Source organism: Hyperolius riggenbachi, chromosome 6 (genome assembly GCF_040937935.1).
Source record: "Hyperolius riggenbachi isolate aHypRig1 chromosome 6, aHypRig1.pri, whole genome shotgun sequence".
NCBI lineage: Eukaryota > Metazoa > Chordata > Amphibia > Anura > Hyperoliidae > Hyperolius > Hyperolius riggenbachi.
This window is the reverse complement of record NC_090651.1, coordinates 267427364-267452228: the sequence shown is the minus strand read 5'-3', so window position 1 is coordinate 267452228 and position 24865 is coordinate 267427364. Positions and strand designations below refer to the sequence as shown.

The window sequence follows — 24865 nt, the reverse complement described above, 5'->3', positions numbered from 1 at the left end:
CTCCAGAAATTAGGTTCAATCACGGCAACAAACGGATAGGAAAATCCGGGCACCACTTGATTTGCAAGTTACCCTTTAATTAGCTCCCGACACCTTCAAACATACATTATAATAAATCTTGGCCTTACAGCCGTTTCGCAGGGTAACCCTGCTTCTTCAGAGGCAAAAGATTATACCTACCATGTAATCTTTTGACTCTGAAGAAGCAGGGTTACTCTGTGAAACAGCTGTAAGGCCAAGATTTATTGCATGTACCGTATGTTTGAAGGTGTCGGGAGTTAATTAAAGGGTGACTTGCAAATCAACTGGTGCCCAGATTTTCCTATCCTTTTGTTGCCGCACTTAATGTATGCAGGCAGATACTTTTAAAGCTATGGAAGATTCCCACTGGTCCATGATCACAATCATTTAAGGATCCTCCCTGAGAAGGATTCCCATTGATCAGTTTTAGCCTCCCTTAACCACCAAATTGTGTTGTAAATACTATATATCTTACAGAAAAAGCATGCTTACCTACAGTAAATAGCATTTTCCTATTTGCTCTAATTTACAAGACCAGGTCATTGCTGCAGAACTGACTGGATGCAAATCTGGTCCTGCCTACATTCCAGATGTGGCTATGCCACATAGCAGATTTTGGGAGTGTTCAAAATTACATTTTTTCATGCACTTGCTTAAACATGTGTTTCATCTGTAATGTTATTGCGCTTTTGTCTTATGAATTTGTTTTCATATACAGTCAAAAGACAGGATACAGAGACAGATACAGGAATAGGAAATGTGTCAGCAAGCAAAATTTACATAAAAATGCATGCAAAAAACTTTGCATGCATAAAAAAATACAGTACATATTTGTCAGTTTTTTAAATGAATAATAATAATGAAAGACTGATCGCAATGCAGAAAACGCTGTGAACCCTGCCTCATTCTTCTCATATACAATAGTTCAAGCTGCAGGTGAATGTATTGTAGACTTTGAAAGTGTCTCACAAGAGGTGTGCAGTACTGAGAAAAAAATGGAGGACGTGATTAATGAAGGTTGGAGAGCAGAGAAAAATAGTGAGGAATTGAACTAATCCACATACCTGGCCGAATTTATTAGAAACAGTCTGCTATTAGATGGCATTTGGATCACATCAGCACATTAAAAAGGAACTCCAGTGAAAATAATGTAATAAAAAAAGTGCTTAATTTTTACAATAATTATGTATATATTATTTAGTCAGTGTTTGCCCATTGTAAAATCTTTAAATCCCTGATTTACATTCTGACATTTATTACATGGTGCCATTTTTACTGCTGGCAGGTGATGTAGCTGCTGCATGCTTTTTTGGCAGTTGGAAACAGCTGTAAATAGCTATTTCTCACAATGTAACAAGGTTCACAGACAGGAAACTGTCAGGAGTACGTATTCAGAATTTCTTTGTAGGAGGGGTTTCACCACAATATCAGTCATACAGCGCCCCCTAATGGTCTGTTTGTGAAAAGGAATAGATTTCTGATGTAAAAGGGGGTATCGGCTACTGATTGGGATAAAGTTCAATTCTTGGTCAGAGTTTCTCTTTAAGGGCTGGTTAAGATGGAGGTTTGAACCAGCCATACAGTGCCTCACTTCAAATGCTTATCTTCAAGAAAGCAGAAAAGCTGCTTCCGACAGCACTTCCTGCACTTTGATGTTTATGTTGCATTTTTGACATGGATGCCCTGCCATTACCTGATCCTGGATGCTACATGTAGCATCCAGGGAAAATATATATAAATGGCACTCAAGCTCAGCCTCAAACTGTCACCCAGGGGATCAAGTTCCAGGTACCTTTGGCCAACAATCTTTGTGTGCATGTTCACACCTTTAGGTTCTTTGAGATCTCCTAGAGTGTTACATGTTATGCACTTGGCTTGATCTTCATTAGTCAACCACTCCTGAGAAGGATAACAATGATGTTAAATTGGCTGTTTATTCACTATCTACATGCAACCATGGCTGGTGGAGCCTCAACTCTTCATAAATGGCTATGTAACCTTTTCTCATCTGGTTAGCAACAATAACTGTTCTGTTGTCCTTGGAAGTCTCCTTTGTTTAATCCATGGAATACTTTTACAAATCTGAAGATCAGACTCAGATAGTGAAGACCCAAGTCTCTGCCTTCATATATGATTTTATGAGTTGTTTAAAATAACATGAGTTGTGTGAGTGTGTGTAAAATGCTAAGAAATGGGAAGAAGCAATAACACACAAGGCATGGAAGTCTTCTGTGTTAAAGTAAACCTGAGGTGAAAGTTGCAACAAAAAATAAATAATAACCTATAAAGAGGGAAGCTCTCCAGAGATGTCCGTGTCCTCTTCGCCCCTCCCGCCACTGCCCAGGACCCTCTGGAAAATCGAAGTTGCACTCCTCTTCATGCACAAGCACAGCCATACTGTGCCCATACAAGTACGGCCATGTCTGCACAACAGCCAGGAGCTGCTCGTGGACATGCAGGTGTAGTACGGCTGCGCTCGTGCATGAAGAGGAGCGTGGTCACAGAACATATCCAAAAATCTATTCTAGAATATGTCCCTGGGGTCCCTGTGCAGCAATGGTGAGGCAAGGAGAACATGGGAAGCCTCTGAACTATTTAGAGGCTTCCCTCTACCTAGTTAAAGAGGACCTCCAGAGTGAAAATGTAAAGGAAGTAAAGGAAAGTTAAATTTACCCAAAAAGTCTTGTTCCACGATGCTGTCCTGAATTCCCTGCATCACCCGACTTCCGGCACCTGGCCCCGCCTCCTCTCTCTGTCCCCGGAGAAAAATGCGGAGAGAGAGAAATGGGTGATGCAGGGACTTCAGAATGGCATCATGGGAAAATACTTCTCAGGGAAATATAACTTTTCTTTACTTACATTTTCACTCTGGAGGTCCTCTTTCACTAGGTAGAGGGAAGCCTCTTTAAGTATCTGTTTTTATTTGTTGCAGCTTTCACCTCCGGTACACTTTAACAAAGATTAACTGTGACCTGGTACTCTATAGAGATTCCCCGATATTTCATTAGTAAAAATAGCAGTGACTCAAAGTCTGCAAGTGTTTACTTAAGCCTTATACAGGAATTTCACTGAAAAATAGTTGTAGGGGGGAAAAAATAAATCAATCCATTGCAAAGCAAGAAGTTAAGAACTAGAAGTGAGATCAAGAAATAATTGATATTTGCCATGCAGTTCATTCATGTTGTCTGATCCACAATGAGCCAGCTCGTCATCATGTTGGCAGACAAGAAAAAAAACTAGACAGCCATTATTTATAACCACACCCACTAACAATTCAATATGCTAAAGGGTTGATTTTTGTTATATAGAGATACATATGCACAGAGGGAGATGCTAGTTGCTTAGCAGTTGGAAAAAGCTGTTATTTCCCACAATGCATCAATGTTCACAGCAAGGAAATTGTCATGATCATGACATCACACTGTGGGAGGGGTTTCACCACAATATCAGCCTCACAGACCCAATCCCCCCCCCTCCTGATGATCTATTTGAAAAAAGGTTAAGATTTCTCATGGGTAAGGGGGTATGAGCTACTGATTGGGATGGAGTTCAGTCCTGCATTCTCTTTCACCTCTTTAAGGTGTTTATACATCTTTAACGGTTAGGCCCAAAGGAATGGAGACTTAATACCTCTGGTAACAGTTTGGGGGCTGAGCACTCTGTTATAGAAGAGTGATGCACTTGTTGCTATGGAGGCTGGAGGGAGGCCTTGTGTAACCTAATCCTAACCTTTGCCATAGGCCGGTTTCACACTGCATATTGGGGGAAGCTGTGTTGTGTGGTCCGGGGACTTGTGTAAAAGGGCCCTTGAACTACTCCAAAGATAAGCACTAACTCTTCCTTTCATTCAACCTTTCCCGACTTACTTCTAGATTTGATACTAGCTATACTTACCTATGAGCACAAACAGCCCTCTAATAACTGTTTCGAGGCACTTCCACACCGATTAAATATCATTAAAATCCAACTTGCATTTGTTAGTATAGTTAGCATGATTATACAAGTGTGACATGACAGGTCCACTTTAAGCAATTTTTGCACTATTGGGATATATTCAAATCACATCATGGAGTAGTCAAAACACTCAGTTTCAACTAAGTGCCCATTTTATCTCAGGGATGCATAAACAAGACCGAAATCATTATGGCATTGAGAAATTGATATTAACAGCAGGGGATACACTCTAAACTGCACTTCAATATGCAGAGCTGTCACTTTGACGCACTGTATGAGCAAACACAGACAACCTATTCTTTCAGTATTATATTAAAAGCAATTGTAAATGCAACACCAGCCGCTGCTGCCTACCATTTATCCCAAAAGTTTATCTTAGAAGCATACATTTACTGTAAAACATCCTGCGGGGAAATGAATGGGCTTGGTCTGTCACCACTGTGAAAAGAACAAGTGGACTGTAAACATTTAAATGGTGCTTTAATTGAAGGATATCAAACATTTTCAATGCAAAAGCCCCAATAAAAATGCAAACAGGCATTTTGCAGCCACTGACTTGAAGACTTGCTTATTTTATGCTGCTATTCTAGCTGAATACAAAGCATTGGGGAGGAAATAAAACTTACCTCATACATAAAGTTCAAAAACTTTTTGCTATACTTACAAATCTACACGGCAAAGGTCATTGAACCGAAAATGACCACTAGCTTTGTTTATTCACCTTCTTAAACACTAAGATGCTAGGGAGCCCCCCCCCCCCCCCCCCCCAAAAAAAAAAAACATTTTTGACTCCTATTCACCTTCCATTTTCTTTCAGTTGTCTTCTGGCTGTACTTCTTTTGTATGCTCATTGAGGATGCAAAAGACCTAAGATTTATTTTCATCAGCACTAGAATTTCTGAGTGCCAACTACTTACTCCTACAATGCCCAAGTAGTCATTTTTGCTATTGTTGCACAATGGGCCTGATTCATCAAGCTGCGTTGCTCAGCAGCACATTTTAATGTGAAGGAGCACCTGCTTTCCCTGCCTTACATAGCAGCGCTCACTGCTATGTAAGGAGCATGCCTTCCCTTAGTTCCGCCCCCCCCCCCCCCCCGTACATAGCAACGCACATAAATTTAACTGTGGGCGGTCCTGTAAAGTACCGTTACCGCGATACCTCACTCAGAATCAGAATCAGTTTATTTTGTCAAGTACAATGGGGGTTGTACCCAGAATTATTTTTGGCTCATACAGGGTCGGAGATGGTACAAACACATATGCATGGTGGGTCACCACATACAATCAGGTACAGTATAGTAGTACATAAGTAAGCATATACACATATAATACAGCACATGACTAGTGGAGGACGCGTGGGGCAGTCTGGAGTGCTATGTGAGGGGAGCAGCCACATCTACCGGCGGCGCTTGCTCTGCAGCAGTTCCAGATGCCCCACAGTGTGTAAAGGAAAGAGAGGATAGAAAAAGAGAGAGAGAGAGAATGATAGCTAAAGAGAGAATGAGGAAAAGAGAGAGAGAAACAAAGCAAGAGAAGAGAGAGAGAGGCAGAGAGTCCCCCTTAGGGCTGCAGATTGTGTACAGTCAGATAATCAGTCCGAAAAACCATGTGCTCTCCTCCGAACTGAGGGGATAGCATAGCTCTGGCTTGGTGCCCAGTCTGTGAGCTGGTCGGGCCTGGTGGAGTGTACAGATGGAGGCAGGATCCTTGTGGCCGCTATTGAGGGCTAGATGTGATGGTCGTCCTGGCAGTGGCCCCATCAATGGTGGACTGGCCTGTGCGAGAGTTCAGAGGAGAGGAGCTCCTGCACGTGGGTGGCCTGCCGGGCTGGAGGCGGCAGATATCAGGAGAGGAGCTCCTCCACGTGGGTGGCCTGCCGGGCTGGAGGCGGCGGATATAGGAAAGGAGCTCCTCCACGTGGGTGACCTACCGGGCTGGAGGCGGCAGTGGAGACTGCCTCTGGAGTGGCCAGCAGAGCCGCTCTCCCAGTGAGGAGCTCCTCCACGTAAGTAAGTAAGCGGCGGCGAGTGGGTTGGCTGTAGGTGGCAGTGCAGCGGGTGTTGAAGTTGGAGCAGCCAGCAGCGCCCGGAGGTCTCCCTGGGGCCGATCCGCTGCAGCCTGTCGACAAGAACCGCGTGCAGCGGCAATGTGCCACCCATCAGCGGCAGCGATGGAGAGCGGACCAGCGTCGGTGGGGATGAGCAACGGCCCTGCAGCAAGCAGCGAGGCAGACCCGGAGAGCGTCCCAGCTCCCTCCATCCGCGGCAACATCTCCCACATCGCAAGCGCACGGGCTCCGAACCTCCGATCCACTGACCCCATTGGCTGGAGCAGGACAGAACCAGCACGCCCGCGGTGGGCAGGGCACTGCAGTGATGTCTCGGCTGCATGGCGCCATGTCCCCGCTCTCCCCCGGCTTCAGTGATGCATCCTCGCGCAGAGCAGAACACGTGGGCTGGAAAGCATCTGACCTCCCGTTCCACTAGCCTTTGCACGCCCGAAGCCCCCGCATCTTCCCCAGGTGGGTTTAGAAGGTCGGATGGGTGCAAGCTCAGGGGTTAGGCAAAGAAAGAAGAAAAAGGACGGAGCCCTGTGGCCGAGGCGTCCGAGCACGGCGCCATCTTGATGTTAACAACTCGCGGCTGCTACTATGTTAATGTACCTAGTTACAACTATGTAAATGTCACACACATTGATTCAAGCTCACCCAATCATTTACATGCCAAATAGCACATCTCTAATTTCTTCCCAAACTTTACCCTTGCTTTTTGCACATCCACCCATTGTTAGCACTATTGCTGCTCCCATTAGTGAGTTTAGCACTTATGCTTACTTGTAGTGCAAAACATAATGGCGGTGGTGGGCAATGAGAGTGGCAGTACACACATCTCTATCCTTCTTCTGCTGCACTTACAAGTTGGTGTGAGTTGATACATATTGTTGATAGACAGTATTTTGAATCTTGAGATTTCCTGATGTACAAATTGTAACAAAAAATAAAAGCTATTATCAAAAACAGTAATCAGATAGCATCTTTAAAAAGTGTATAAACTGGAAAAATGCAAAAATTGTACTACATTTGTATACAACAGCTGCATTCCTTTAAAGCATGGGTGTCAAAAACAAGGCCACGGGCCAAATGCGGCCCTCTTTGCCATTTTATGTGGCCCTCAAAAGTTTCCAATGTCCATTATTGTAAGCAGCAAAAGAAAGACAGCACACTGTCTTCCAGTCCAAAGGAGCACACCGTTGACAGTGTTTGTGACTGAAACATTTTTAAACAGTTTACACAGAGTGTAGCAATAATCCACGCCCCCCCCCCCCACCAAGTGAGATTAGTATGGGGCCACCTACTTGGATGTAAGCCCCCCAACGCCTGGTAACTGGGACACATCTACACACCTTCTTTCCTTATATATCTCCACATAGCAGAAGCAGAGTAGGGCAGTGGAGCAGTGGTATGTTCTCCTGCTCCAGTGACTGTTGTCTTTTCTGATTTTCCTGGAAGTTGCATGCTTTGTGCTTCCGTACTTCCTTCTCCCGATCACATAACATGCCTCAGGAGCTAGAGGTATGCAGCAAGGAGTATGTAGCTGTCAGGAAGATCAGAGGAGACCCCAAGCAGTACTGGAGCACATAAATATTAAACTGCTCCACTGCGCTACTGTGCAGAAGGTCAAGGGGTAGGCCCGCCATGGTTACTATAGTTATGTGACTTTGTTTGAGATTGTTCAATGAATGTAAAATCTTATTAAACAATTTGGCCCGCGACCTGGACTGTGTTGTAGATTTTGTCTCCCGTAATTTAATTTGACACCCCTGCTTTACAGGAAACATCAGGAAATTTAAGGAACATGAGATCTGGAAAGCTATGTGTCCCTCGATACTGCTCCGCTCCAAGCCAATCTCCCGGGGTCCCCTCTGTAGCACCTGCCGATCAGGTTAGGTCACCGCCTTCTGCACATGCGCGAGCCCTGTCAGCACGACTGCAAGCAGTGCGACCGTGCGCTTGTGCAGATGCAGAGGCCGCCGACCTCGCCAGGTTGGCAGCTGCTACAGAGGGGACCTGGGAGACCGGCTTGGAGTGGAGCTGTGGTGAGGGACACATAGCCTTCCAGGGGCTGGAGGAAGCCTTAGATAAGTAGATCTCATGTTCCTTAAATTGCCTGATGTAAATATTAAACTTCTCCACTGCGCTACTCAGCAGAAGGCCAAGGGGTAGGTCAGCCACAGTAACTATAGTTATGTCACTTTGAGATTGTTCAATAAATGTTAAATCTTAGTAAACAATTTGGCCCGCGACCTAGGCTGTGTTGTAGATTTTGTCTCCCGTGATTGAGTTTGAGACATCTGCTATAAAGGAAACATGAGGCAATTTAAGTAACATGAGAAGTACCTGGGGATTCCTCCAGTCCCTGGAAGGTTATGTGTCCCTGGATGCAGCTCTGCTCCAGGCCGGTGCCCCGGGGTCCCCTCCATAGCTGCAGCCGACCTGGCTGGGGTGCACGGCCGTGTGGCTGGGTGCTCGTGCAGGCGGCAGCTGCTACAGAGGGAACCCTGGGAGACCGTTCTGGAGCGGTGAGGGAACCAGGGGTTGGAGGAAGCCCCAGGTAAGTGAATCTCAGGTCCCTAAATTGCCTAAAGATCAAATTTACAAAGGCAACAATTTTGAGCTGATTTTGGTAGCTAATTTTGAGCTAATTTCAGTACAAATGAATCTCACAGCACACAGACCACAATACTAATTTCGGCTATTGTGGCGTCCAGTGGACAATTATGGCACCGGAGGCATGGGATATAGACAGCGGCAAGTTACCGGGTGTGAGTGTGTAGGTGCTGGAGACTAGTAATAGGAGATGGTAGGGGTAGGTTAGTGTTAGGTTTAAATATCAGTAGATTAGTGTTAGGAGTAGACAGAGGGAGGGTTAGTGTGAAAGGAAGGTTAGTTAAAGCTATAATAGAATATCAGTAAAATTACTGATATTCTATTATTGGAATTATCCAGCACCTAATAGCAGCGTTGCCAATATTCTAATAGTGGCTTTAGCATGTCCCCAAATTTCCACAGCAGCCCATTTTCCTATACGACTTTTTGACCCTATGGGTATAACTCGGAATGGGCCTTCCTTTGGCATCCGAGCATTAAAAGGAACCGAGGTGAGAGACATATGGAGGCTGCCATATTTATTTCCTTTCAAACAATACCAGTTGTCTGGCTTTCTGGTCAGTAGGGTCTAAATCACACACCTGAACAAGCATGCAGCTAATCTTGTCAGATTTTTCATAGATATGTGATCTGCATGCTTGTTCAGGAACTATTGCTTAAAGTATTAGAGGCAGAGGATCAGCAGGACAGCCAGGCAATGTGCATTATTTAAAAGGAAATAAAAATGTTAGCCTCCATATCCCTCTCACCTCGGGTTCCCATTAAACTGTCCATATATACCAAAACAACCATATGGGCTTGCTGATCATTTTGGAATCTACTAAAACAAATGGTGAAGTGTTAAAAGCAGTGGTGCTCAGCAGAGCTCGAATATTCGAGTAGCTTGAATATTCAAGCTCTTTTTCAGCTATTCGAGCTCGGTATTCGAGCTCCGAATAGCTGCAGGTATTCGAATGGGCTATTCGAGTAAACTCGAATAGCTCATTCACTATTCGCGCTATTTGAGCAAACAGCGCTATTCGAGCTCGAATACCGAGCTCGAATAGCGTCATAGCCCAGATTGATGTCCTTAGAGCCAATCAGAGGGCTCCCAGGCCCTCTGACGGCAGCCAATCACTGAGGGGGACCCTGGCCAGCCCCTACCCTAAAAATAGCGGCCGCCATGTTCGGTTTTTCCGTCCTTGCCTGACTTTGTACAGAGAGAGATCTGCTCCTTTGTGCTTTGGCTTAGCAAGAGCTTTATTGTGGTCAATCACCTAGCGTTTTTGCTCACATACACCTCCTATATACACCTATATTGTTGTTAGTTAGATAGACATTGTATTTTAGTTAGTAGCTTTTGTGTTACATAGAGAGAGACAGCTGCTGCAGGCTTACAGCTTTAGGCCTCAGGGCCTGCCTGTGTGGGCAGCTGTTCTCTCCTGTCCTCTGTTTATTTCTCATCTATACCAGTATTTCTGCTGTCCTTTACTACTGATTGATTGTATTTTGTATTGTAGTTATATACTGTAACTGTACTAGGACACTCACTGTCACTGTTCATAGGCTAGCTCCTGCGTGTGCGTGCACTCACTGTCTGTGTACACACACTCTATTTCCTTCTGATTACTACTTATTATTGTAACTGCTGGTTGTACTTCCTGACTGTTACTACTTACTTACTGTACTAGGGACACTCACTCAGTCACTGTTCATAGGCTAGCTCCTGCGCGTGTTTGCGCGTGCGTGCACTCACTGTCTGTGTACACACACTCTATTTCCTTGTGATTACTACTTATTATTGTAACTGCTAGTTGTACTTCCTGACTGTTACTACTTACTTACTGTACTAGGGACACTCACTCAGTCACTGTTCATAGGCTAGCTCCTGCGCGTGTTTGCACGTGCGTGCACTCACTGTCTGTAGTGTACACACACTCTATTTCCTTGTGATTACTACTGATTATTGTAACTGCTAGTTGTACTTCCTGACTGTTACTACTTACTTACTGTACTAGGGACACTCACTCAGTCACTGTTCATAGGCTAGCTCCTGCGCGTGTTTGCGCGTGCGTGCACTCACTGTCTGTAGTGTACACACACTCTATTTCCTTGTGATTACTACTGATTATTGTAACTTCTAGTTGTACTTCCTGACTGTTACTACTTACTTACTGTACTAGGGACACTCACTCAGTCACTGTTCATAGGCTAGCTCCTGCGCGTGTTTGCACGTGCGTGCACTCACTGTCTGTAGTGTACACACACTCTATTTCCTTGTGATTACTACTTATTGTTGTAACTTCTAGTTGTACTTCCTGACTGTTACTACTTACTTACTGTACTAGGGACACTCACTCAGTCTCTGTTCATAGGCTAGCTCCTGCGCGTGTTTGTGCGTGCGTGCACTCACTGTCTGTAGTGTACACACACTCTATTTCCTTGTGATTACTACTTATTATTGTAACTTCTAGTTGTACTTCCTGACTGTTACTACTTACTTACTGTACTAGGGACACTCACTCAGTCTCTGTTCATAGGCTAGCTCCTGCACGTGTTTGCGCGTGCGTGCACTCACTGTCTGTAGTGTACACACACTCTATTTCCTTGTGATTACTACTGATTATTGTAACTGCTAGTTGTACTTCCTGACTGTTACTACTTACTTACTGTACTAGGGACACTCACTCAGTCACTGTTCATAGGCTAGCTCCTGCGCGTGTTTGCGCGTGCGTGCACTCACTGTCTGTAGTGTACACACACTCTATTTCCTTGTGATTACTACTTATTATTGTAACTTCTAGTTGTACTTCCTGACTGTTACTACTTACTTACTGTACTAGGGACACTCACTCAGTCTCTGTTCATAGGCTAGCTCCTGCGCGTTTGCGCGTGCGTGCACTCACTGTCTGTAGTGTACACACACTCTATTTCCTTGTGATTACTACTTATTATTGTAACTTCTAGTTGTACTTCCTGACTGTTACTACTTACTTACTGTACTAGACACTCACTCAGTCACCTAGCCCACCAACCCACTCCATTAAAGTACCCCACTTTTCACCCGCCCTTTAAAAAAACTTTTGTGTTTACGCCCAAAACATCGAAGATGTCTGGAAGTGGCAGCCAGTGCGGTTTGGGCAAGGGGAAGGGCAGCAAGGGAATCAGGAGGAGAGGGAGCAGCATTGTGGCAAGCCGCGGGCACGGCCGCCCCACCATGCACAGTTCAGCAGCAGCAGCAGCAGCAGCGTCAGTGGCTAACATTTCTCCTATAGCCACTGGCCGTGGACGCCTTGGGCGCCGCCCAGCAGGAGCATCTGCAACTCACGCTGCAGAGACACAGCAGCAGCAGCGTGTAGCACCTGCTCCGATTTTCCTCCAGCCGGGTCGGAAACGTCCCATTGAGGAAAAGGATGCAGACACTGTGGTGCAACTGATGACGGAGGATGAGCAGCCTGCCATCAGCTCTGCATCCGAGGCCTCCACCCTCACCACCACCACCACCACCACCCCTGTTCGCAGCAGCCGCCCAGCAGGGCCTGGGGAGGAGGCCAGTTCACCGTCACTCGCCGACCTGTCATTCAGCAGTCTTTTGACCCCAGGCATCATGAGTAAATTGTCTGCTGTTGTTGGCGATCTTGAGGAGGAGATGCTGATGGGCACATTGGGGGATGAGGGATTGGACAGCAAGACTGTGGCGACAGTCAAGCAGCCCATCCATGCATCAGGAGAGGAGTTTGGGGGGGTCATCATCCCAGCAGGACATGTTTCAGGAGGGGGAGGATGATGATGACACGGTGACAGACAGAGACTGGGTGCCACCAGCTCCAGGGGATGTCGTCATCAGCAGCTCTGAGGAGGAGGAGGAGGATGCGCTTGTGGGCCTTGCAAGGAGGCGCATCATTGCAAGCATTGGCAGCAGTAGGCAGGTCCCACAGCCTGCTGGTGTCTCAGGCTCAGCAGCAGCAGCATCTGCCAGTACCACCACCAGCCGCACCCAAGGCCCCCCCCCCCCCAACCACCACAGGGAGACAGGCAGCAGCGGTTCCATGCCGTAGGGGGTTGTTTTTGTCACCAATCTGGCGATTTTTCACCATGCCCACAGTGTACAGCAAGTACGCCACTTGCAACCACTGTCAGCGGAAGTTGAGCAGAGGTGCAGACCCCTTAAAGTTCAGCACCAGCTCGCTCATCAACCAACTTGCTGCGAAACATTTCCACCAGCATGAGGAGTTCCAGAGGCTGAAGGCATCTGGTGCTGGCAGTGGCACCACACCCATCACTGCACAGCCTTCAGCAGCAGCAGCAGCAGCAACAGCAGCCACCCGCCCTCCTGCTCCTCCAGCAGCACCAGCAGGAGTGCGGAAACGCACTGCTCCTCCCCCCTCTGCAACTCCTGCCGCCGACACTGAGGCCTGTTCTGGCAGCCAGTCCTCAGTGGCCTCCTCTGCTGTGTCCGCTGATTCCCGTGCCAGCAAAAGGCCACGCCAGAGCCTTTTGAGCGAGTCCTTCCAGGGGGTGGTTAGGGCTCTGCCTCCCAGCAGCCGTCGCGTGCGGCAGCTGAACGGCTTGCTGGCACGGGCCATGTGCTCCCAACTCCTGCCGTACACGCTCGTGCAGGAGGGGAGCGACATGCGTGCGCTGCTTGCTTGTGCAGCCCCAGACTGGCAGCTCCCCAGCAGACACTTCTTCGTCCGCAAGGCCATTCCTGCACTGCACCGCTTTGTGATGGCCAATGTGGAGCGAGGGCTGGAGCACGCGGTTGGTGAAAGGGTCCACGTCACCATGGACTCCTGGAGCAGCCGCTTCGGGACAGGCCGCTACCTGTCCTTCACTGTCCACTGGGTCAGCTTGGTGGAAGGGGGTGAGGATGGGAGAGCAGCAGCGGGCACAGCAGCAGCAGCAACACAGTGGGTGGTGCCACCCCGCAGGGTCAGGGGAACTGCAGCAGGTTCCTCCGATCCTCTGCCATCCTCCGGCACACCTGGCCAAACCCCCCGCCTCAGCAGCAGCGTGAAGGCCCGCCACTGCCAAGCGCTGCTGCACTTGGTCAGCCTTGGGAAGACCAAGCTGACGGCAACCCATGTGTTGGCCAAACTCCAGGAGCAGGAGAGGATTTGGCTGACCCCCAGAGGCCTCAGAGTCGGAGAGGTGGTGGCCGACAATGGGGCCAATCTGGTTGCCGCAATAGACAGGGGAAACCTGACCCACATCCCCTGTCTTGCCCACGTGCTGAACCTGGTGGTGCAGAAGTTCTTGCGCACCTACCAGGGGATGGGCGAACTGCTGGAAACGGCAAGGAACGTTGTGCGTCACTTCCGGCGCTCGGCTGCAGCCTGTGCGAGCCTGGAAGACGTGCAAAAGGAGCTGGAGCTGCCACGCCATCGGCTGATCCTTGACGTTCCGACTCGCTGGAACTCCACCCTGGCGATGTTGGAGCGTCTGGTTGAACAGAAGCACGCTGTCAACCAGTACCTTGCCCTGGCCACTGTTTCCGCCGCTCAGAGAAGGGACAAGACCAGCAACATCCCGTCCATCGTCCCCGATGATGACTGGAGGCACATGCAGCAGGTGTGCTTAGTGCTGGCTCCCTTTCTGCAGGCCACTAACATGGTGAGCAGGGACCATGCTATGGTCTGCGAGTGGGTGCCCCTGGTTTGTCTGCTGAACAGGGCCCTCGATGCTTTGCTGGAACAGGGAGCGGCAGCCTTGGACCAGCAGGAGCGGCAAGCAGCTGCACAGTCCACCTCTGAGGGGGAGGAGGAGGAGGACTTTGTGGAGGTCCCTGACCTTGCTGCTGATGAGGGGGATCAGCACAGCACAGCTGAGTTGGTGCGGGGGTGGAGAGAGGATGAGGCGGCAGAGGAGGAGGATGAGGACAGCAGCACTGCCATCGATGTGCCAGCACACGTGGCCCGCCTCTTCCCAATGGCAGCGCACATGCTGGCGTGCCTGCGCAGGGACCCCAGAGTGATCCAGATGAAGCAGAGGGAGGAGATCTGGATCAGCATGATGTTGGACCCACGCCTCAAGGGGAAGTTGAGCCAGTTCCTGCCGCCTGCAGGAGGAGACCCAGCGCAACAAATAAGGAGCTTGCAGCAGGCCCTTGTTGAGCGCTTGGAGGAAGCCTTCCCCCAGCCTTCCACCCCCACTGTCCAGCCAGCACAGAGGCAGCAGCAGGTGCCTGCATCCAGCAGCAAGCGCCCCACAGACCTGCTGTCTCTCAGCAACGAGCTCTACAGGACTGTAGAGGCTCCGGCAGCAGTGACTAGAGAGGAGGTGCATGCAGCAGCATCCTCCTCCGGTCACAGCCAGCGCCTGACCCGAATGGTGGCTGACTACATGGGGTCCTACAGCGGGCTTGACAGCGATGCCCCTGTTGATCCCATGGAGTATTGGGTCAAGCGCCTGGAGATCTGGAGCGAGCTGGCGCAGTACGCCCTGGAAGTGCTGTCCTGTCCCCCTTCCAGCGTGCTGTCCGAGCACTGCTTCAGTGCAGCTGGTGGCGTGGTCCCCGAGAAACGCTCACGTCTGTCTCACAAGTCTGTGGACAGACTGACGTTTCTCAAGATGAACCAGGCGTGGGTGGAAGGCGAGTTCCTGGCCCCTCTTGTCGGCGAGAGGGGGACATGAACTGAAGAACCATCGTTAATGTGCCTTACCACCCTTTACCACCTCCTGGCTCCTGCTCACTAAGCCAGCCTGGTTCACTTTGACTATTACTTCGCCTGCAGCCACACATTTTACACCTACAGTGGGCTGCTGTGTACTGCCCTTCTGCTGTCTGTCTGTGTTTCCCACTGTCAGGGTACACAGATTTACCTTCTGCTGCCACTCTGCCACCAGCTATTACGTCAAACAATAGCTATATATCTGTGTAATTTGTTTTACAAACAAAACCAAAAAACCATAAAAAAAAAAGGTTTAATTTTTCTGAGGTGCCAGGGTTGAAAACTGTGTTGTCCCAGTTGTGTATTGGACACAATGTGGGCTGCACGACCGCTGTCTGGGACCTCCTGTTGTGTTTATTTACGCCCTGGTATCACCGCTAGGTACCAGGGCTATTATGTCACGCTGCCTGCCTGCTGCCACACTCACAATACTCCTCCATTCCTCCTGCTGCTGCTGTCTGTCTGTGTTTCCCACTGCCAGGGTACACAGAATTACCTTCTGCTGCCACCAGCTATTACGTCAAGCAATAGCTGCTCACATAATTACTCCTCCATTCCTCCTGCTGCTGCTGCTGTCTGTCTGTGTTTCCCAACGCCATGGTACACAGATTTACCTTCTGCTGCCACTATGCCACCAGCTATTACGTCAAACAATAGCTATATATCTGTGTAATTTGTTTTACAAACAAAACCAAAAAAACATAAAAAAAAAAAGGTTTAATTTTTCTGAGGTGCCCGGGTTGAAAACTGTGTTGTCCCAGTTGTGTATTGGACACAATGTGGGCTGCACGACCGCTGTCTGGGACCTCCTGTTGTGTTTATTTACGCCCTGGTATCACCGCTAGGTACCAGGGCTATTATGTCACGCTGCCTGCCTCATTGACTGCCTGCTGCCACACACTCATCCTCCTCCTCCTGCTGCTGAATTTACCTCCTGCTGTCTGTGTGTTTCCACTGCCAGGGAGCACATACAATGGCGCTTTGAACATGCGTGCGCCACCAGCTATTTGTTACGCTCAAAAATAGCTGCATTTCTTTAAAAAAACAAAAAAATTATATATACTTTTTATTAATACTGTGTGATATTATTTTTAGAGGTGTCCGGGTTGAAAACTGTGTTGTCCCAGTTGTGTATTGGACATGATGTGGGCTTCACGACCGCTGTCTGGAACCTCATGCTGTGTATTTACGGCCTGGTACCACCGCTAGGTACCACACAGCCTATTATGTCTCGCTGCCTGCCTCATTGACTGCCTGCTGCCTCCTCCTGCTGCTGCTGCTGAATTTACCTCCTGCTGTCTGTGTGTTTCCACTGCTAGGTAGCACATACAATGGCGCTTCCAACATGCGTGCGCCACCAGCTATTTATAACGCTCAAAAATAGCTGCATTTCTTTAAAAAAAAATATAAAAGAGAAATAAGTGAAGAAGAAGAAGACGATATAGAAAAAGAAGGAGAAGAAGAAGAAGAAGAAGAAGAAGAAGAAGAAGAAGAAGAAGAAGAAGAAGAAGGAGAAGGAGAAGAAGATGAAGAAGAAGAAGATGAAGAAGATGAAGAAGAAGAAGAAGATGAAGAAGATGAAGAAGAAGAAGAAGAAGATGAAGAAGAAGATGAAGAAGAAGAAGATGAAGAAGATGAAGAAGAAGAAGATGAAGAAGAAGAAGATGAAGAAGAAGAAAAAGAAGATGAAGAAGAAGAAGATGAAGAAGATGAAGAAGAAGATGAAGAAGAAGATGATGATGAAGAAGATGAAGAAGAAGAAGATGAAGAAGAAGAAAATATAGAAGAAGAAGAAGATATAGAAGAAGATATAGAAGAAGAAGATATAGAAGAAGAAGAAGAAGATATAGTAGATAAAAAAGAAGAAGAAGAAGAAGAAGAAGTATATACAGTACTGAACAAAATTCTGGACACAACTTCTCTTTCCACCTTTTTTTTTTTTAAAGGAACATCCCCACATAATCACTTGCTGTTGTTACTTGGAAAAAAAGATGTTTCTTGCATCATTCACCCTCAAAACAAGTGTTGGAAGCTATTTAAGGCCAATTCGAATAGTCAGCTCGAATAATGAACTCGAATACCGACTCGAATAGTGAGCTCGAAGTCCGAGGTCGAATCGAATAGTAAAAAATATTCGACTCGAATATTCGACTGAATTCGAATAATTTACTATTCGAATTCGACCAAACTCGAATAATAAAAAGGGGTATCCGAGCATCACTAGTTAAAAGCATACCTGACCTTAGGCACAAAAATTTAAAAGAACACTTCTCCCTTTCAAGAAAAGTACCAAATATACTCGACTATAAGTTTAGAAATGTAGGGCTGACTCCCTAAATAAAAGTATAGGGGTCGACTTATGCATGAGTCATGAGCAACACTGAGCAATGTGTGTACTATTAGTGACATTCCCATGTGCAGCAATTTACCCAGTGGGAAATGACACTCTTGATAAAGGAAATTCCCCCAAAAAACACAGGTCTGAAAGTCCTGGCCACAACAATTAACAAGAAAAAGGGGCAGGGGAAAGATACTGGGCTGCAGGAAGGGGGGTGAATAATTGCTGTTCTTGCAGACCTGGAGGAGTTATTGGCTGCACTTAAAGGGACTCCGAGCAGTAACCACAATCAAAATCTGAACTTACCTGGGGCATTCTCCAGCTCACCGTAGGTCAGGAGGTACCTCAGCGTCCTTCTGGCTCTTCTCCCAGGCCCTTCTTAGAAATGGCCCCGGTGGCGCCCAGCGACACTGGGCCCGAGTGTTGGGCTCCTTCTTCTGCAAAGATGACGTCAGTCATCAGCACGCCGGCCGCCTCGCGTCATCACGGTGGCCGGCGTGACAGTACTGCGCATGCGAGTTTTAACCATGCATGCGCCATACTGTCACGCCGGCCACCGTGATGGCGCAAAGCGGCCGGCATAGTGACGACTGACATAATCTTTGCGGAAGGAGGAGCCCGACACTCAGGCCCAGTGTCGCCGGGAGCCATTTCTGAGCAGGGCCTGGGGGAAGAGCCAGAAGGACGCCGAGGGACCTCCCGACCTACGGTGGGCTGGAGAAAGCCCTAGGTAAGTTCAAGTTTTGATTGTAGTTACTGGTCGGAGTCCCTTTAAGGGACAGGAGGGGTTAATGGCTGCAATACTGTATGCAGTTCAGTCATTACCCTTCTTGGTCGCCCAGAGCAGTCATTGACTTGGCTAGGTAGACTTATACTGGAGTCAATAAAAAATTCCAGCTTAAGAGGTCCAAATATTGGAGTCGACTTATACACGAGGTCGATTTATATTCGCAGATGTACAATATACACTTTCAACAATGATCATCTGAAAAGATCATTGTTGATTGCTCGAGGCGCCATTTCCTGTACAAATATGCCTTTTGGCTGTCTGGTGAACATCGCCTTCTTCGCTAGATAGAAGAGAAGTGGGAAGATGATAACAGGAGCAAACTCTCGTAATAACAATGGTCATGTATGGTTTTCCAGCTTGCCCAAACCCTTATGCATCCTACATATTATGAACTTTGAGAACAATTTTGCATTTCACAGCACTTTTGAAGCCAATATTTCTGAGTCTCAGCAATTTTCTTGTGAAGCGCATTTACCTGCCACTTCTGCATCCCAATGATGCATTGTGATGCATTCTAATAAATAACGGAGTTAGGGAGTCAGAAAGCTGCAAAACAGCAAATGTTGGAGAGTATGCGATCTGTTGTTAAAGAGGAACTCCAGTGAAAATAGTGTAATAAAAAAAAGGGCTTCATTTTTACAATAATTATGTATAAATGATTTAGTCAGTGTTTGCCCATTGTAAAATCTTTCCTCTCCCCGATTTACATTCTGACATTTATTACATGGTGACATTTTTACTGTGGGCAGGTTATGTAGCTGCTGCTAGCTGTTTTGGCCGTTGGAGACAGCTGTAAACAGCTATTTACTGTCTGTGAACCTTGTTACATTGTGGCAAACTGTCAAAAGTACAGTGGTCCTCAGAGCTTCTTGTGAGAGGGGTTTCACCACAATATCAGTCATACAGCGCCCCCTGATGGTCTGTTTGTGGAAAGCAATAGATTTCTCATGTAAAAGGGGGTATCAGCTACTGATTGGGATAAAGTTAAATTTTTGGTTGGAGTTTCTCTTTAATGCAAATGCCACGTGCACGGCTGACCGAGAAACCCGAATTGATGATGATGTCTTTGGTAATGGTGTCAGTTTGATGGTGTACTCCGGGGGGTGAGCTTCATTGCAGATACAGCATATTGGAGGTGCATTTGTGCTGAAGTAAATTGTGACCGTTTCCATCTTGCAATGACATACATGAAGAGGATGTTTTTTCATTGAACAGTATTAGAAAAGCCTTATGCACATGCTAGATAGAACCTAGACAAGGCAGCCACTCGTAGAGGTCTTGGCCCATAATCTAACGTAAGTACAGGTGTTTCCTGAACTAATTTAAATATATCTTTTTTTTTTTTAACAATAGAAACCTCTAAGCACCTTGTTTCCCTCCTTAACCACCCTGGCATTCTATTAAGATCGCCAGGGTGGATGCGCAGCAGTGTTTTTTTTTTATCCCCATTTTATCCCCTTCATGTAGCTAGCGCTAGGTTAGCTACATGATGCCCCCCTCCCTGCACTATCCCTCCCACCCCTCCGATCGCCGCCGGCGCACTTGCATATAAGGAAATCCCGTTCTGAACGGGATTTCCTTTAGGGCTTCCCCTGTCGTGACGTCATCCGGAGTTCCGATCCACCCCGCAGCGCTGCCTGGCACTGATTGGCCAGGCTGCGCAGGGGGGGCCTCTATCGCGGCACGTAGGGGCGCATCGGCGGAGGGCGACGGCGATCACAGTAGACGCGCAGCAAGCAAAGCGCTTGCTGCGTGTTTGAAAAAAAAAATGAAGAAAATCGGCCCAGCGGGGCCTGAGCGGCGCCCTCCGGTGGTAATGGACGAGCTGAGCTCGTCCATACTGCTAAGGAGGTTAAAGGGAACCTAAAGCAAGAGGTATTTGCAGGCTGCCATACTTATCTCTTTTTAAACAATACCAGTTTCCTGGCAGTCCTGCTGATCTACGTGGCTGCAGTAGTGTCTGAGTCACACACCGTAAACAAGTATATAGCTTCCTTGTCAGATTTTTGTCAGCAACATCTGATACGTATGCTTGTTCACGGTCTATGGCTAAAAGTATTTGAGGCAGAGGACTACCAGGACTGCCAGGCAACATGTATGGTTTAAAATTAAATAAATATGTCAGCCTCCTTATCCCTCTCACTTCGGGTTCCCTTTAACTTTCCCACTTGATGTAACTCCACCGTGCACAACGATGTTGTCTCTCCTGCACCCTCCATTCCGACAGTATGCCAGAATCATAGAAGCATCATGAGTACACACCTTAAGAGTCAAGTACACACCTTAAGGGTCAATTGGAGTCTTTCGCTTTATCAGCTTGCAGTTGATGAACACATTTACAGGATTTTGTGTAAAGGGGTACCTGAAAAGTGCTTAAAAGCACAACACTAAGTATATATAAAACCATATAGCACCATTTTTCTATGTTTCTGAGATGAGGGAGAAAACCAAAACAAATATAGGAAGAACATAAAGTAAAATAATGTCCTGATTAATATTTCAGTCTGTGACTCTAGTGTTGCAATGAGCAGACTTCTATATTGTACATGACCATGTCATCTATATACAAAAGAAAACTGTACAACACTGCAAAAAGTGTGTGCTGTGGCAAAGAACAAAGTATTAGAAGCTGGGCTTTAAAGCAATACTAAAGCAAAGAAAAAATAAAAAAAATCAGATACTTACCTATGGAATGGAAAGGTTCTGGATCTCATAGAGCCTTCCCAGGCTTATCTTGTTGTCCTCGTTCCAGCACTGTCCCCCTTTATTCACCTCTGGAAACATTCTGAAGGCTCCGGTAGCACATGTGTCCAAAGACGGGCAGCTCTGTATTGTGCACTCATGCATGTGAGTATGAAGCCGTCCATCTTCAGAAACACTCAGGGACACAGTGCTTCTGAAGCCTTCCTGGATTTTCTGAAGGTGCATTTGACCAGTTGGTCAAATACCTACAACAGGACAGCACTAGAGAAAGCACACCAAGAGAGGACCGGGAAGGATCTATGAGATCCAGAGCCTTCCCTCTATATGTGAGTATCTGAATGTTTTTTTTGCTTCAGCATCACTTTATATTATAACATTTATGGAATTATAATAAACTTTTGATTGATTTTAATGCATTAGAACATATCTATTCATTATTTAGCAATGTTTCTTAAAGTAAACTATGTCAATTTGTGATTGCATACAGGTATGACATGCCAAGCCAAGACTTCCTATACAGAGGATGAAATATTATGGGGTCACCGGTTTGAGCCTTGCATGACACTCGAGAAAGGAGCATTCCGTGTTGACTACTCTCACTTTGACAAGACATTCGATGTCCAGACACCCTGGGCAAGTGCAAAGGAGATGCATGAACTCAAAGAAAGTGAGCAAAATGACCGGTCAACCCTCAGTCTCTACTGGGACAATAACATGTTTCAGACGGTTCCTGAGGACCCAAGCATGGAATCTGAGGACACTCCTCAGGACCAACGTGATGGGATATATATCGCTGCCCTCCTAGAAAATCCTCGAGAAACTCAAAGCAATGATCTGGACGTGTGATAGAATACTCCTTGTCCTTAGTTGCCAATGTTTAACGATTCACAACAGGGAGAAAATTCAAACTCCTGAAGAAGTGAACATGCGTCAATCATCACAACTAAAATTTTGTATAAGTCAAAAACTCTCATTCTAATTGTATTCAAGTGTCTTTTATTGCAACAGAATTATGCAAACTCTTAAGCATCTTTCCTTGCTCTCATTTATGTCACAAGTCGCTGACCATCTCTTATTCATAGCTATATTTATAGCCCATACCAGCAGATTATTTATTCATGCCTTTTCATATCACGTCTGCCATTTTATCTCCATTTTATCTCCTATACATCTTTTTTGAAGTATGTATTGCAATAAACCTTATTTATATGTCGCAATAAAAAAGTTTCTTAATATCAAGGAAAATGAAGAGATGCTTAACAATGATTATGTTCAGCACTCTGTGTCATTTATTCACTAAGGTTTGAGGACAGAGGAGAGAGAATATATGTCATCCAAAAACCTGGGTATTTTAAAGTGTCTATGGTTAGGGATCAGCAGGGCCATATCAGAATAAAATGAAATTGCTAAAAAGTTAGACGATACACCAAACAAACAATTATTTTCATCACCCACAGTTTTTGTTTTGTTTTGATACAGGCTTGTTAAAGACACGTTTTTGCTGTGGTTGTCTGCATGTGACCATAAAAAAATACATGACTATTCAGCACCCCTTGTCATAATCTCAAATGAAACAGGCAAGGGTTGCAAACTTTGGCCAACTAAAAGCAGATACTTGAAGTATACCTGAAGAGAGAAGCATATGAAGGCTGCCTTTTAAACAATACCAGTTGCCTGGCAGCCCCTGAATCACACACCTGAAACACACATGAAGCAAATTCAGTCATATTTCAGTGAAACAAGTAATCTGCCTGCTTGTTCACGGTCATCTTCGTATTGCTTGAATGGAAGTAAATATGGCAGCCTCCATATCCCTCTCTCTTCAGTTGTCCTTTAAATAAAACCTTAAAGCGACACTGAAGCGGAAAAAATTATGATATAATGATTTGTATGTGTAGTACAGCTAAGAAATAAAGCATTAGGAGCAGATACATAAGTCTAATGTTGTTTCCAGTACAGCAAGAGTTAAGAAACTCCAGTTGTTATCTATGCAAATTGCCATTGAGCTCCACGACTTTCAAAGTCGCAGAGAGCTCTGTGTTCTGAAGGCTGTTATCTTAACTGTATTGTTTTTTTCTTTTGCAGAGAACAGTTCAGGACAGGTCAAAAGTTCACTGCCTGTTCTGTAAAAAACATTTAGAATGCTGAGTAGTGTGTAAACTGCAAATATTAGAGAATGATGCAATGTTATAAAAAAATCTGTATAACTGAAAATAAAAGTATGAGAATAATTTTTTTGCTACTAATATTCTAGTAATTATCCCTACTACACAACCAATTCATTATATCATATTTTTTTTTCCGCTTCAGTGTCTCTTTAAACTGTACTTTAAATTGTACTTGCAAAGTGGACCTATACTGTGATAGCTTATCTCAGTCTGACCTCTTCTGTCTCGCCACCGCTGCCGTGCCCCTATAGTCATTATTCCAGAGATGACAGCCAGCACCAGGGACCTGGGCCACATACATTTCTTTTATTGTATATTTTATGTCAGGAACTACAGAAACAATTCAATCTAAAATCATCAAAGTTTTAAGTGACCAGCATCATCCACAAAAAGAGTACTGTTTGTGGCATGCATGTGTGATACGAACCAGGGATGAGTAAAAAGTTATCCTAACACGCAAATCTCCTTTACTAAAACTATGAGCGTAGGTTAAAGAAAAATAGAGTAACCACAGTAACCACACAGTTATACAACATAGCACAAGGTTATACACTTAAAGAGTAACTGTCAGGCTGCAAAAGCTAATTTAAACCTCTATTCTCCTGTGTTAAACAGTTTAGAAGGAAGCCAAAAAGGCAATACTGAAGTTAAAAATCTCTCTTACTTTTGATGTGTGCTGACAGCAAGGCTCTGTATTCCCAAGCTCTTAAAAGGACGACAGGCCGCATAGCATACTGCAAAGCATTCTGGGGCTGCTTGGGTCCTCCCCTCGGCTGCTAGTGAGAAGTTACAGTCTCATGTTACAACAGCCAGCACTGAAAAATCTCCGGGCAGAGTATACTGCATGAGTCCGCTATTGTTCCTAGCCACATGGCTAATTAATATTCATTGCACAGTAGTGTTGTATTCTTTCTGAGTGGAATCATCAGGAAGCAGGCAGGACATGACAACACATTTGGCTTCATAGGAGACAGACAAACATGGAACCTGCCATGAGCTGTCAGGAGCACCATTCTCTGCAAATACTATATAACAATTCTGTGAAATCCAAACGTGGACAGTGAAATGCATATGTAATGTAAGTACAGCCAATCTTTAGCTACTGATATATGTGTTTTTTTTTCTCTGAGGCCTTATACCTAACAGCTCCTCTTTAAACAAGGTATAAGATACATGATCATGCACTTTTACAGACACCCAGCAATTGAAGTTCGAGTTAGTCCATGGGAAGGGTGCCATTGGTTGGGTTGCAAGATCAAGAAGGACACACTAAGGGGTGGGGGGTGGGAGACCCTGCCAAAGGCTTACAATCTAAAGGGGATGGGGAAGGGACACACTAGGCAGGGCTGTGGAAGAGGTGCTCTACTGAGAGAGTTAAGGTGCGGTGGGGAGAAGGTCATTTAAAGAGCTGAGTTTTGAGGGCTTTAAGGGAAATAAGGATTCATTAAATCTGGGTAAATGTTTTTCATTCTTTAACTTCCAGTCTTGGTGAGGCCATGCTCACTGCAGCCTCAGCTTTTTGTTTTTGGCTGACAGAGTAGAACCCGAACCTTACCTCATTTAGCCTAGCCTT

At 46.1% G+C, this 24865-nt stretch overlaps 1 protein-coding gene across 2 annotated transcripts in view; it reads left to right on the top strand.

The window, feature by feature from the left end:
• LOC137521475 (G protein-activated inward rectifier potassium channel 4-like) overlaps positions 1-24562 on the top strand; it is a 117591-nt gene extending 93029 nt beyond the window's left edge. For both annotated transcript variants that reach the window (XM_068240788.1, XM_068240789.1), the window contains one exon: positions 21612-24562. In XM_068240788.1, the coding sequence (XP_068096889.1) occupies positions 21612-21970 (359 nt within the window). In that variant the 3' untranslated portion in view covers positions 21971-24562. The remainder of the gene's footprint in view (positions 1-21611) is intronic.
• Positions 24563-24865: the final 303 nt, after the last annotated feature.